Here is a 15648-nt window from a genome sequence, read left to right as displayed (position 1 = left end):
AACGATAACATGAAAATCAATTCTCTTTTACACATTAAATACGAAATGTCAAGATCAAGAGAAAAATAAGTAGCTCTTATTTACGGTGCCTTTCCATACATAAATATAGTCTCTCCTTATTTATAGACCTAAATCTGAAATTCCACTCTTTGCTAAGACTGGGAGAAAACAGTGGTAATAAACAGTTTGTAAAGAAAGTCGCTGAATTGTCAGTAAGTGATCCTCTCTGATTTGCTGTTAAACGGTGACGGTGAGGTCTTAGTCCTGTCCTCTGCCTGAGTAGGCCAGCCCCCCACTGTATAAATGTGCTGCCACTCTTCAAGTTCCTTATTTCATGTTTCATTTACAGAAAGCTTCGGAAGACAACATGGAGTCTGTGCTTTGTTTCTATTTACTCTTTTTTGTGATGATTGGCATTTGTCCTTTCGTAATTGGTAAGTAATTTTGGTTTTGTCTTCGATCAGATACTCATCACTCATTCTTGAAACCAATGTTTAGAGTACACGCTTAAAAGAGGGGGTTCTTCATGGGCTCTTTATTAAAGGCAATGGTTATATATAGAATCATGATAAATTTAATAACTATTTGAATGTTTAAATATATTTTTCATGGTTAAATAGTTCTTCTCTTTGCCTTTTAAAACCATCATACATAAAAAAAAACAAAAGTCTTTTTTTGGTACTAATAAACCCTTTTTGATAAAAGAGTACTTAAAGGGAAATTTCTACATAATTGTTTGGTCTAGATGTAAACTTTTAGAGTGGTTTGACGTGACGTGCATTGTTTAGAAATTACTGACTTTCGATAAAGATTTCTTTACAGTGGTGATGATGAGAACCGGGACTCTCAATATCTACAACAGAAAAACAACATTTTACTTACTATCCAAAATGACCAGTGAACCTAGACGTGTCATCTGAATTTTTATATGTAATGTTGGTAATGATGAAATAGCAGCAAATATAAGAAAAATGTATTTTTCTTTGGCATTTGTTTTGCCTTATAAATCCCTGCATGTATCCTGCATACATTTAAATGTTTATTTCAGGCCAAACTGTTGTAAAACAATGTTTCAATCATCAGCCAGCATATTTGGAACCTTTCTGTAAGGTAGCTTTTACAGGCAATACATTCTTCAACTTGTCTGGCATGTTAGACATGTCTGAATGACTGTTTACGTCCTTATTATTTAGTAAAGCAAGAAGCCATGAGAGTGTTACTGCCATTTTATAAAACTCCCTTCCCCGTCATAAAATCGCAGTAACGCACAGCTTTAAGTGGCTTCTTGCTTTTATAAAACGGCAGCCAACATAAAATCTGATCAAAATGCACACGTTTTCAGAAAATAACGCAAGTTATTACTAATAATAATCGACACAAACAAGTATTCTGCCAAGAAATGTAGTTCCTTTAGAGTGTGGTATTGTTGCCAAGCAAACATGACCCGCTGAATGAGGAGAACGTTTCGGTCGCCCATTGCTGTATATTGCAATCATTTCATGATTTTTTTAAAGTGCTGTTTAATGCAAAACATTTTGCTTTATAAGTACTTTTCAGTCACGAAATTACCACCACGAGTCTCATTTAGCACCAATCCAGCGGTGCCCCTCTTCTCGTGCTGGAGCTGAATCGGAAATGGCTCCCTGCTTCCTACATGGTGCACTACGTAGGAATTTAAATACTGGATCCTGCACTCCAACGGTGCCAAATATAGCTAAGAAATAGTCATTTGTGACTCAGCCACATCCATACTCTGTATAGTGGCTGTAGTGGCTAGAATTTCTAAACTTTCATAGCTAGCACACTGTGTAGGGAGTACGGAGCCGTTTGGGATACAGCCTGCGTTTGACGCTACTTCTGACTGAAACACGGACATTTGAAGTGTGTAATACGTTCAAGTGACATTTTTTAGACTTTTATACTGTGTTCTGTGAAATACTGTGTATTTCTGTGTTCAGCATCCAAAAATTTACCATTACTCGAAAAAAAAGGTATAGCAGTACGTTAAAGCAATGTCCAGCAAAAAAATAAATAAATAAAAAATAAATAAATAAATAAATAATTTATTACAGTTTTCTCCTTCACACCAAATGTAGTTGACCAGACAAAAGACGTTTGCTTCTTTAGGTTTGCAGTGGATTTGTGTGACTAATGTTGAAGTGTATACAACACCAATTGGCTCTGTGCAAAACTCCAGCTTAAATCATGATATTGCTCTAAACTGTGTTAAATTTACATTAAGAGACTTGATAATGTGGTTGTATACCATTAGATATAAAAACTGGCAATGAATAGCCAAAAACAGCAGTAGCAGTCCCCTTGAAAGCTGAATTTGACCAATTATGTATTGATTTTTTGCCAAACTATTTCAGTTTTAGGTTAAAAGTTAAAAAGTTAGTTTTACACAAAGTATGAATACATACTAATGTTTAAAAGTTTGGAATCAGTGCATTCTGTAATATAAAACCAGTATTCCTGCAGGCAAGTTCATAAAATTATGCTAATTTGTTTGTGCAATGTCACAAGTTTCAAATACTCAAATACTTGGGATGCAGTAAAGTAGATGTAGAAAAAGATGTGTCCAGAATGATCACCGAAGCTGTAGAAAGCTGTATAGCAACAAGGATTAAGTTAAAATAAAATTAATATACAAAGTTCATCATATTTTTAAAGTGGAGATCTCAGAGCAGATATCTTGACAAAAAATTAAACTGCAGTACATTATTTATCCTTTAATAACTTGTTGTTCACAAGTTCTTGAAATACTGAATGAAACACTTAAGAGATACATTTTGGTAAGTAGTTTGAAATATTTAAATCCATACTGTATAAAGTACTGTTGTGTATTAAATAACACACATTGTTAATATGGCATGTGATTCCAAATTTTTGAACGGTGAAGTATATGGATCCTCAATTTTCAAACTAATACACTAAAATGTACTTATTTATCATTGTTATGAGTGGCTTCTTTCCCAGATCACTCCAATTTAATATATACAGCACATTAACTGGTTGGTAGACAAATATTGTTATGCCAAAAGTAGAATACATTCCTTCTAATCAAAGTGGAGTAAAACCTCAAAGACTCAAATTTTCCTGTAAAGTCCAAATACTTAATGGTCCTTTAATACAGTAGTAGAGCACTTATGGCCCTTCTTATGTGTTTATATTTATTTTGCTCCAGCTTGTTGGCAGATGTCTGAGAAAACCTCCTGTAGAGTCTAAATTTTACAGATAGCAAAAATAACTATAAAAGAGTGCTTACTTGAACCAAAAGGAATAATGTTATGTAGATCACGTCTTTCAATTACCTTGTTAAAACAATTATATTTTCATTTTCTTCCTCCGGTTCCAGCTCTCTTTCCTCTTGTATCATCCTGCTTGCTCTTTTACTACATATTTGATCCTACTGGTTGATCTGTTTCTGTGTAGGTGCTCCACCTGAGCTTAGGTGCTCAGACAGCAACCTGGACATCACTGGAGGCACCTTCACTCTCTCCAATAATTATGATGAAGGTAGCACCCTGAGGTTCCGCTGCCCACAGGGTTATTATCCATATCCTGTAAAAAAGCGGCAGTGTTCCAGAGGCAAGTGGGATCCAGCGCCCACCAAAAGACAACCAGAGTGCAGGAGTAAGTCTCAACAAACTATCCTGAATGAATCACTTTAAAAGCACAGCACTATGTCATTTTCATTCAGCAACGTTTTACCATTATTTGTCCAGAGATTACATGTCCTAATCCAAATGGTCTGGACAATGGAGTTGTGGAGCCCTATAAGCCGCTGTACTATGTGAATGACACGACCACCTACAGGTGTCATTCTGATTACACATTCCGGGGGTCCTCCACACGTGTGTGCCAGCTCAACGGCAAGTGGAGTGGCAGCACGCCGATCTGTAGCCGTGACTGTAAGTATAGAGCCTCTGTGGTGGTCTTAGTCTGATTATTTATGTCTTTCTTTTTCGCTCTTACCACTGTCATGTGTATGATTGTTATAGTAAGGCTTTTAGTTGTCACAGTAATGCTAAGTAGCACCCCTATGGGATTCTAATAGTTAGTAGCTAGTATGCTAAAATAATGGCAAACATTTTTTGGAAATTCTAGATTAAACACAGACATTTGAAGTGTGTAACAGACATATTAACACATATTTCACCATGTAGCAGTTTTCTGTGACACTTTCTGTAAAGAGCTCTCATGCAGCAGCAAATGCACTGATCATGGCTACCACTCGTACTCGCATTCAGTGACGTATGTAGTACTTCCAAAATACCTACAATGACTTTGTATCTGACAAAATTAGTCCTAACCTTTTAAATCAAAGTATGATTAGCTGATTCCCCTGTCAGTACCTAATTATGTTGGAGGTTAATCTCACACAGTTTAACTCCTGAAGTCATAACCAATGAGAGAGCTCGCTTGGTTGTATCTACCTCATTACCACTACATTACTACAATTATCCTTCTGTTATTTTAAGAATTTAACCTTTTTGTTTCTAACCAAAACTAACGAATGAAATAAGAATATTATCACAATACTTTGTCCAGTTTAAATACAACAAACATGACAATAATATTACACTAAAGATTAGAGACATATATTTTTATTTTACAAAAATAAAATCACTGGAATCATGCATGCTAGATGTGCACAGTGTAGGGTCACCAGGACTGGAATTGGTAAAATCATCATGAAAAGCCAAAACATCTCCTACTGGCCAGAGCTTAAATTGTTTTGCTGGGTTAAAATTCACAGCTGAAAAGAAAACTGCTTGTGTTACATCATTGCAGTACCACAGACTTCTACTGCACTAGGTGCACTAAGCTAAGGGAAAGTTATTTTCAGTATAAGCTGTGTAAAGTAAAAGCACATTGCAATATGTCTTCAAATGTAACACTGAAGGCTGCATAGCCTATATTTTTCTTGCATGTTCACTTTTTCCCTGAGGTCCAGTTATGATGTTTGTGTGGGTTTAGGTGCCAAAAACTGTTATAATTCATTTTTATAATTCAATTTTCTACTCTATCGCTTAGAAATGTCAATGATCTCTATTCTGTTTGACTGTACTGGACCGTGCACCATTCAAAAAGAAACACTAGTTCAGTGTGAATGAGCGGGGCTAAACTGCTTTAGGCTGAATAAGTGAATAAATGTAAAGTTTGCAACATCACAAAAACAATATATTCAAACTGGTCTGTAATTGCAGCTTAGTTCCCATGGACTGTATGGACTGGAGAGTGATTGGTTTGTTTTAACATTTTAACATTGTTTACATACATCAACTGCATTTATTTCAGAAAAGTGAGGAAAATTCAGTTCTCCATGATATCCCCTTTAATAGTCTGTAGGCTTAATCTTAATCGTAAAATAGGTCTGCATGAACGCTCACTGCACAAACCTCAAACGTACGCCCATCTGTGTTTAATGATGAAACGTCTTCAACCCACAGCTGATCACTGCCCTGATCCTGGAACACCCCCTGGTGCCAGCAGAACAGGGCACATTTTCAATATTGATGACAAAGTGACCTACCGCTGTGATAATAAGCTGAAACTGCTGGGCTCCAAAGTGCGTGTGTGTCAGGATGGTGGCCAGTGGTCAGGACAAGAGCCGGAGTGCTACGGTGAGTCCCTCATGGTAGCCTACACAGGAAACAAAGAGCAGTCCAAAACAACAGCCAATTCTACAGCCTACAAACATGTTTATGAGTGCTTTTACTGATACTGGGTTTCTGATGTGTTCCTGTTTTCTCATTGTAGCTGATTACACATACGACACCCCAGAAGAAGTAGCGGAGGCTTTTGGCAGCACTTTAAAGACTACTCTGACCACACACGAGGAAAACGGTAGAGCAGGAACTCACAACATACATTTTCAAAATAGTACCAAGTTGGTAAGAAAAAATATGAAATCTAGGAATAAAAGAAAGACTGTTACATCTATAGATAGACGTTTTCTTCATTTATAATGCACTAGCATTCAAAAGTCTGGAATCACAATTCAGAATCACTGTTTTCAATAAAATAAAAAAAAGATACAGATAGATGTATGAAGTAATCCTATTATGAAGCTGCTCCTCTACAACAAATTTAATAATTAAATTGTTGGAAACTGTAAAAAAAGAAGAAACAGAGCTGTAGATGATTCCTTAATGACTAAGAAAGCTGTGAAAGGCTGTGAACTTTGAGATTGTGAGCCAGGCCTTCTCGTCCAACATCAGTGTTGGACTTCACAAATGCTCTTCTGGATGAAGTGGCAAAAATTCCAACAGACACACTCTAAAAGCTTGTAGAAAGCCTTCATAGAAGAGGGGAAATTGTTATAGGTGCAACTGAGGGACCAACTCCATATGAATGCCAATGGATTTAGAATGGAATGTCATAAAAGCTCCTGTAGGTGTAATGTGTAGGTGTCCCAATACTTTTGTTTGTATAGTGTACCACCTGGTGACTGGATCATAGTATTTCCTTATACACTGTATAAGTTATTCCAGACCTTTGAATGCTATTACACATATTTGCATTTACTGACATTCATACTTATACATATTCTTTATTTATATTTCTAACCTCATTAATGCATACACAACACCACACATCAGGTCAACAAGGGAAGAAAATCACACTGGACCGGAAAGGAAAGCTCAACATCTACATTGCTCTGGATGCATCTGACAGCATAGAGGAAGAAGACTTTGAACGAGCAAAGGAGATCATTATAAAGCTCATAGATAAGGTATGTCGGAATAAAAGCTGAATTAGGTGGTTTTCAAAATATGCAGTTTAATGTTTTAAGCCTTATTGTTCGAGTTTCTCCATACCAGTATTTTAAGATCCAGCCTGAATGGTTTTAGAATGTCCTTAACTCTGTGTTTCGGTTTTTATTTTCAAAATATACACTATACTCTTAAAAAAGATCGTTCTTTAGTAAAGAAAACTCCAAAAGGGTTCTGCAATTGTAACAATGTCAATACAACCCCTTTCGGTGCTACATAGAACCCTTTCTACAGGTTCTATATAGAACCATCTACAGCACAGTCTCCATCAATCTGAAGAACTACTTCATGATGCAAAGAAGCCTTTAATCATGCAAAGGGTTCTTTGAGTGTTCAAGATTCTATATAGAACCATATTCTTTACCAAAGAACCCTCGAAAGAACCATCTTTGTTTAAGTGTGTATAATTCAGCATCAGTTTCACAATTATACTGTGTGTGATTTACACTGAATGCAGTCCTGACTGACTTACTTTTTCCTGTTTACCAACAGATCAGCTACTATGAGGTCTCTCCAAATTATGAGATCATCATTTTTGCCACAGAGGTGACAAGAATAGTTAGCATCGCAGATTACAAAAGGGAAGATGAAAAAAAGCTGTATAAAATTATCAAGACGCTGAGAGATTATAAATATGACGGTGAGCTTTTGATCTCGTTTTTACACCTGTTTGAGAAGAAAATGCACTCAATCTGAGCTAAAGTGAACTAAATGTTTCCAATTCCAGTTCATGTAAACACAGTCCATGTATGAGCATTACACCAGCCAATAAAAATGTATTATTTATTATACGCAAGGATCTTTTTATTCAGAGTATTAGTGGCAGTGACATGACAGTTTTTAATCCCTTTACACAGTATTATGAAAACTGTGTACCATCTCCTTTTTATATGATGTTTTGTAATTGGCAGATAAAGGACAGAAATCAGGAACGAATATTGCCAAAGCCTACAAAACTATTTTGGACAGCATGAGTTTTGAGAAGACCAGCGATAAAACCTTCATTGAAACCCGTCACGTCATCATCATGTTCACTGATGGTATTGATCTTGTCTTTGCACACAGTATTTTTTAGCATGAAAGCACAATCAAAGCAAATTATTAATTTCCGTTGCTCCTCTTTCACTGTGTCCACAGGTATATACAATATGGGAGGAAACCCCAGATACAATGTTAATGAAATCAAGCAACTTGTGTACCATGGAGATGAAGAGAATCGGGATGAATATCTTGGTGAGAATATATACTAACCGGCTGATTCTCCTCCTTGTATGTACAATCATTGTCCATTCAATCAGCTCACCTTACCATATAGGTGCACTTTTTAGTCAATAGGTGCAGCAAGTACATACTGTAGTCAATCTGTTTCTTTACATACTTATAGGCCCCTTTACCCTGTTTTTCAATGGTCAGGACCACCACTGAGCAGGTATTATTTGGGTGGTGGATCATTCTCAGCACTGCAGTTACACTGACTTGGTGGCAGCGTGTTACTGTGTGTTGCGCTGGTACGAGTGGATCAGACACAGCAGTGCTGCTGGAGTTTTTAAACACCTCAGTGTCACTGCTGGACTGAGAATAGTCCACCAACCAAAAATATCCAGCCAGCAGCGTCCTGTGACCACTGATGAAGAACTAGAGAATGACCAACACAAACAGATGACAGATGAGTTACTGCCTCTGACTTTACATCTACAAGGTGGACCAACAAGCTATGTGGTTCTAACAGAGTGGACAGTGAGTGGACACAGTGTTTAAAAACTCCAGCAGCACTGCTGTGTCTGATCTGTGTCTGAAACTTTCTGTCAGGAAGCATTAAGAGGCATTAAAGTCTTAAAACATCTGGTTTCTATCACCATCACTTTATGCAATTCTGACAATGTAAACTAACATGTATATACTGATACAGATATGGTCGTTTTCCAGATCTATACGTGTTTGGAGTGGGTGAAGATGTACAGAAGGAGGACATTGATGACTGGGTGACAAAAAGACAAAATGAAAAGCATTTCTTCTTACTCCCAAACATGGAAGAGGTGCAACAAACCTTTGATGAGATGATTGGTACTTATATACTTCTTTATCTGTGTTTGTACTAAGCATAGTTTGTGTGATGATCCTTTTTCCTCTTGTATATGTATTTGATCATACTATATTATAGCTGTGTTTTATTATGTTTATGTCTAGTACTGCAACTGCTGTTTTCACTGTATGTGTTTTCTCTACACATAGATGAAAGCACTAGTGTGGGTCTGTGTGGACTTTACAGGAACTATGATGAACAAACTGATGACACCAGGCGCCGTAGATACCCCTGGCTGATCCAGTTTTTTGTGACTGTGAGCATCGTCTTATTTGATTTATTCTATTTTGTATCTGGATTTAAGCTCATATATTCATAGATACTCTGCCTTAACAAACCACACAGTATTGAAATGTGGTTCGTTTTCTGAAAGGTAGTAGAAATAGATGTTCTTTCATAACACAAATACCTTCTAGTAGTTGAGTTAGGGCCATTTTTTTTGTACAATTATTCAGAACAGAGGTGTACCGGAGGACCAGAGTTGTACACCTCTGTTCTAGTTTGGCGATTTACCTGCTCAAATACACATGATGCAACTCATCAATTGATTGTCAGGTCAAATGAGTTCACCCCTGTGCACACCCCACAGCGCACCCCTGATTTACAAACTCTTTTGTTTTTTTAAACTGTTAGGAATTAGACTAGCAACAGCTACCAAGGCAAGTATAAGCAGCATACTTTTTCCTGCTCTTCCCAGCGTGAAGATGGCAAAACATCAAACTGCTTAGGATCGCTGGTCACTCCTACATTTATTCTAACTGCGGCCCACTGCTTCAAGTTTGAAGATCTTCCTGATAATATCAAACTCGAGACACCTACAGGCAAAAGTACAGTATGCACTTACATATTCTTTTTCATTTGAAAGTGAATTAAATAAAACATAGTTAACTAATAATAACTAGTGGTACTAGTAACCACCTCCCCTCTTTTTTTAGACTTAAAACCACTAAAGGCAAAGGATTTCATGCTTCATCCAAAATACAAACCCAGAGGTAAAGTGTCAGAGGGAATTTCAGAGTACTATGAACATGACGTGGCTCTCATAGAACTGGAAATAGGGGTACAAGCTGAAACTAATCTCAGGTGAGTGGCCTCTATGAATACCACTGATCAAATCATAATTACAAAAATCATAATTACAAAAAACCTGACAAACAAGTTCAAGCAAGTGTTTGACAATAAAGGCCCAGAGAATGACCCAGGCAGCCACTTTCCTTTCCAAAGTGAGAGCTAACTCAGTATTTGTAACTCATAACTCAATCTTAGACCCATTTGCATCCCCTGCACCAAGGAGACGAGTGGGGCTCTAAGACTGTCCGGCAGTGATATGACATGCGCAAAACACAGTGAGTAAAAAGATATAGAATGTAGAAATATGTGAATATATAAGCTTACCAACAAATATAACAACAAAATCACATTAGACATGAAATGTTGTTACATTACAAACTGAAACATTTGTATATGTTTCCTTACAGGGGAAGAGCTGCTTAGTGGTGAACTTGTAGATGCATTCTTCATGTCATCTAAACCGAAACAAGGCATTCTTCCAAAGAATGATGTCCAGTTTAAACTGGGGCATAAGGTAAAGTTACATCTTCCTGCTTTTCTTTATGAAGAACTCCTGACTTGTAAGACATTTTTAAAATGGAAACATGGAAAAGTATTTGTCCTTAAAGAAGAATCTACTGCAGTCATTAGTGAGACACACTAACATACAGTAGTTCTTGCTGTCATAACTAAAAGACGTTTTGAGCTTTTACATAAAAGAACATGTCCCTTGACCCTCCTCTTGACTCCAAAAGCCTCTTGGCTTTTAGTAGAGTTCAGAACACTTACACTTATAGAGCACTCACATACAAAACCAAAGGAATCATTAGCTGAATCAAACAAAATCTGCATTTCAGCTGTAGGCCAAACATTTTTCAAACTTCCAAACTTTTCAAAGTCTGGATGCATTTTACATGTTTTTATTTTTTCCCACTGTGATGGTGTTTTATGTTCAGGTTTACCAGTTCAGCTTAAAGCCATGATGTGATTCTGGTCTCATTTAAGCTGTTTCTTTTTGCTGTACAAAATAGCCCATTTAATATAATGAAGTTGTTTTAATTCCTGCCAATAAATTACAGGAGGTAGAATGTGTGATTCAATTTGATTATATGACCTTACTTATTCAGGAGTAAGTACAGCTTGAAAAAGTAGAGTACTGCCTGCTCAGTGGAAACCATTTATAATTATTAGGCTGTTTGAGTTGCAGAAGTGTTGATCAGTGAAAATTAGAAAGTAACTACAACTCATATACAAAGTTATTTAAGCTTAAACCTGTTAGGTAGCTTAATTTTTTGAGGCAGCAAGTCTGCATTATTTAAGTAAAGTCAGAGAAGGAGATGAAGAGAAGAATGTTCAAAGGTATGAAAATCAGAATCAGGCTGCGTAGTGGAGTGGAGTTTGTTATGGTGCTGGTTCAGTCAGGGCCAATGCTAAAACAGAACATACAGTTCATTCCTCTTATTAAAACATTATTATACAACACTTAGTTCCGGCCACGCAAGCTGATTGGTTGAGAAGCCCTCTATGTTTTTTCACGAACACTGCATCACTCTACTGAGACGTCGTTGCTAAGCAACGACTTTGACAACTGTAGGAGATGCTCAAGCCATTTGAACGTTTTTACTTTGTACTTTGCCACAAACAGAAAATGGATAATTTCAAGATTACATTTGACCTACAGCCGATTTGGTCAGACTCTGAAGATGAGACTACATTAAATTCCCAAACTGTCATTAACACTGAGCAAACTTTTCAGTTGGCAGCTGTGACAGAAGAACACCTAAAGAACTCTGACGTAGTAACAAGCTGCTTGTTAAGCAACTATAATTTGGCAGAAGGAACTGCTAACATTAAAACACGTTCACAGCTCAGTTTATTTATTTCTTACTTTATTTATTTAACTGTTGTATAAAAGCAATAGAACACTCGAGGTTGTGTGTTATCGCGCCTTCGGCTCGTGTCCAAGTCACAGTCGTGATGTTATTTCGCGATAACACACTCCCTCTCGTGTTCTGTTGCTTAAAGAACATAGTCTGGTACTTTGCCTTTTTGTTGTTTTTTTGCTCTGTTTATAATGTTATGTTAGCCCCACTCATCCACACTAAACTTATAAGAAGTGCAGTCAATCAGAACTGATATATACATAAACCCACAGATGGTGTAAGTGGACAGGAAAGAAATTTAAATTCAAGAAAATGCAGGACACAGGCACTTTAATCTTTGGAACTTTTACGTTTCCCCACTTTTCTGTTTTTTCTTACTTGTTTAAATGGTAGAACTTACCTGATATTGTTGCTGTCCAAAGATAAACAAGTATATCCATTTCTTAATCTTTACTTCTCTACATCATTTAAACACAGCAGCTGTTCTTTACATTGTGTTACAGTTTCATGATAAATGGGCCAATAGAAATGCTTAAAAAATAACTTGGAATAAAATCTTAACTCCTAATAAAAGTTTAAATGTTTTTGCCTTCTCCTGTAAAGGTGTTTTTTGGAGACATTTGTTTTTAAATTTGGACATTGATGATATTTTGCAAGGTTTCTTAAGAATCTGGTTGTTTTAGATTCTTCATCTGGCTAAACAAAGGGGGGGGGGCTGAAACATTCTGCTTGTGCAGCACTATTTACTTCTGTCTAGAACAGAAACGTTTCATGCTACTGCCTCAAATATATCACTAATCTCTATTTCACACTAATGATTATGTACTCTGTTTTTGCTCTTTCTTTAGAAGGATGCGTGTATTGAAGACGCCAAAAAGGTACTACACATCTCAGATGAAAAAGCAAGGCTGCTTATTACCGACAATTTCCTGTGCACTGGTGGACAGGGACGAAACCATGTAGATGAAGTTTCTTGCAAAGGTAATTTACTTTTAATTAATTGATAATACACAAGTCAGGAACAGCTTCCTGGACACAGATTAAATGCACTGTGGCCTTGGAATGTATTAAAGGGGAAATGAACAGATTTTTCTAAATTTCTGAATAACTTCAGAAACTTTCCTTGTAAAGCTCCTGTTGTAAAAAGCGCTATATAAATAAACTTTACTACTAGTTACATGGTTAATGTCGGGGTGTCAAAGGGGTCCTTGTTTGTGATTACATTGTAATCTGTCTTCCTGTTTTAAATAATATGAATGCAACCTCATGCCATACGTGAATGTCTGCGGCATTTTTCAGGTGATTCTGGTGGTGCTACATTTGTGCAGAAAGGGTTTACGGGCAATCCAGGTCAGAGTTCAAATCTCTTTTCCCTTCTGAAAATGTAGCAAAGTCATGCTTCAAAAAAGGTGAGATGTTTGATCATATGCTGATTTACCTTTAACAGGTTGGAGTTGTCAGCTGGGGTCTGAAAGATCTGTGCAATGGTGAATTCGGTTTCGATGAACTTGAAAAAGCCAGAGACTTCCACATAGACCTCTTCAATCCAGAAGTGCAGGTGTTCCTTAAAAAGTACCTGGGTGATGAACAAAGAGGGACTCCTCTGACATTTTTAAAAACATGAGGTCTTCTACTGTAAACATGCTGTTTGACCCATTTTTTTCATACTTTTCCATCAGAATTTAATCACTGTAACCTTTTGAACATTTATATTTTCTGTGATCAAATGTTTAGTGTTTTTTGTTACATAATAATAGACAGAGTTACAGTCTAAAACTAAGATTATTTTAAAAAGATTATTTAAAAAGAAAAAAAAATAGGGTAGCAATGATATCCATCCAAGCCTGTATTGTTTTAGGACATGCTTTATTTCTTCACCTGGACATTCTACATTTGCTATTTTACAGAAAGCAGGTTTCCTGTAAGGAGAGTCTAGGTTTATACCACAGCTGCAGGATTGTCTCCTTAGGAGCTGTAAAACCAGAAAATAGTAATCCATGCTGATTAAGTGTAAAAGTAGAATTATCATTTTGTTGGCACAGACATAGATTGAGAACATATTCATTCTACCCTTATCAAATCTGATACAGATTTGTTAACAAATTTGTTAACTTTTGAACATGTTTTGGACACTGTGACAAAATAAAGCATTCTGATCATCATTTGGACCATTGATCAATCATCCAACACTGCCTTAAGAGAATATGCTGTCTAAAGGGTAGTATGTAATTCATTCCTGCCTAGTGTTTCATAACTACCAGTGTACAAACTCCAGACCATCTGTGTGAACTACTTTGTGTGGGCGATTACCAGAACAGTGCTTAAACAGTATAATACAGTTTCTACCACATACCAAAGAAAAACATATTGTGGCTGGTGTAGCTGGTGTCGCTACATGCAGCACACTGAAGTTTAATTTTCTGACCAAGCAAACATACCATGCTATACCGACAGGGTTGGGAGAGTTACTTTAACAACGTTTTTAGGTACAAATTACTGATTACCTGTAAAAAACTGCAATCTGTAATCTAATTACTATATTAAAGTAATGTAATCTGATTATCTTCTGTTGTTTTTGGATAACTTGCCATTTTGAAGTCGTATCTTAAAGCTACCCAGTGTAAAATTTCGGTATTTGGAGCCCTCTCTGGTGGAAATGTGTAATTGCACACAACAAAAAAAAACAACAGTTTGTAACATCTCTTGTGCCTCAGACCCCTTCTCTGAGGGGACGGAAGAGTATTCAGAGGCTGCATCCAAAACCACATAGGCTACTACTGTACTTAATAGTATGGAAAAATAGTATACTGTATAAATTATAGTATAATATAGTGTATATTGTATAACTTTTAATAACTTTACTGTTGCGTTAAGGGACAAATTAGGACACAGTTTGTCTAATAAATCAGCAAACAAAATTAGGCTCTCTTTACAGGGAAAATAAGTGCTGCAATAAAAGGATTCGAGTAAGTATAGAACTCTTGCCTAACCAATGGAGCCATAGAATACGCTAGCACTTTGAGGCCAAATGTTTACTGTGCTGGAACACATTTTGCTAGTCCATGCTGGGTTAGTCTGAAGGAGGAGGGGCAGCTGTTTGTGATAAATGCAGTTGTGAAGGCTGTTGTGAAGAATTTAACGTTAACATTTATCAGATTGATTGTGTATTACAGCAAAATAGATGCAACACTGCAGGTGCTTTGGTCCATTACAGGGGCTTGACTAGGTCCAGCCTATAGGGCCATAGCCCTGAAAGTTTTTTCACTGGTGCTGGATCCTTTTCAATGTTTAAAATATGAATGACATATATATATAATAAGAAAGTCGATTCCAAGCATCTGCATGTATAAAATGTCATCATAATCCAAGACAGGTAGGAAAGTTGCCTCAATAAGCATCCTTCTACACTATAATCCCACATTTTGTTTGAACTCAAATAAAATAAGTCTGTTGTACATAAAACTCAGTATATTCCACATATTGCTCAACAAATTTAAGTTAAGGGAACGTTTTTGATGATTTTGTACACTCAAAACTGTTGAATTAACCATTGCCATGGCAGCAGTATTGATCTTACAAGTAGAGGACTTTGGAAAAACATCAAGCATTAAACTTCTTAAAGACTGTACAGTGTCTCACTGAAACAAATATTGGAATAGGGGGTTTTCACAAAACAGGATTTCTCATTTAGCCAAATAAGCTCAAAGTTCAGTACTGTCCAATAAGAATGTTCCTCAGCTCTTCTCCAATTTTTTCTCCAAAAGTTATCTGGCTAAACTGAGAAATCCTGCTTTGTGAAATACCCCCTGCTCCCTTTCCTGCTCTGCATAGTTTGGTTTTCCCTACTCTT

General features: G+C 36.7%; 1 protein-coding gene across 1 annotated transcript; it reads left to right on the top strand.

Moving 5' to 3' along the window:
• Nucleotides 1-333: 333 nt before the first annotated feature.
• Nucleotides 334-13960, top strand: LOC118819931 (complement factor B-like). The gene is given in 19 exon segments (XM_036587940.1): nucleotides 334-434; nucleotides 3436-3636; nucleotides 3729-3914; nucleotides 5457-5630; nucleotides 5767-5853; nucleotides 6609-6742; nucleotides 7275-7422; nucleotides 7694-7822; nucleotides 7920-8015; nucleotides 8709-8846; nucleotides 9015-9121; nucleotides 9563-9692; nucleotides 9801-9948; nucleotides 10132-10211; nucleotides 10344-10450; nucleotides 12647-12779; nucleotides 13098-13135; nucleotides 13137-13148; nucleotides 13246-13960. Coding segments are annotated over 19 exon segments (2325 nt in total). The 5' UTR covers nucleotide 334; the 3' UTR covers nucleotides 13423-13960.
• Nucleotides 13961-15648: the final 1688 nt, after the last annotated feature.

This window comes from Colossoma macropomum, unplaced genomic scaffold (genome assembly GCF_904425465.1).
Source record: "Colossoma macropomum unplaced genomic scaffold, Colossoma_macropomum, whole genome shotgun sequence".
In the NCBI taxonomy this organism is placed as follows: Eukaryota; Metazoa; Chordata; class Actinopteri; order Characiformes; family Serrasalmidae; genus Colossoma; species Colossoma macropomum.
The sequence above is the reverse complement of the archived record's forward strand: the minus strand, read 5'-3'. Positions and strand labels throughout refer to the sequence as shown.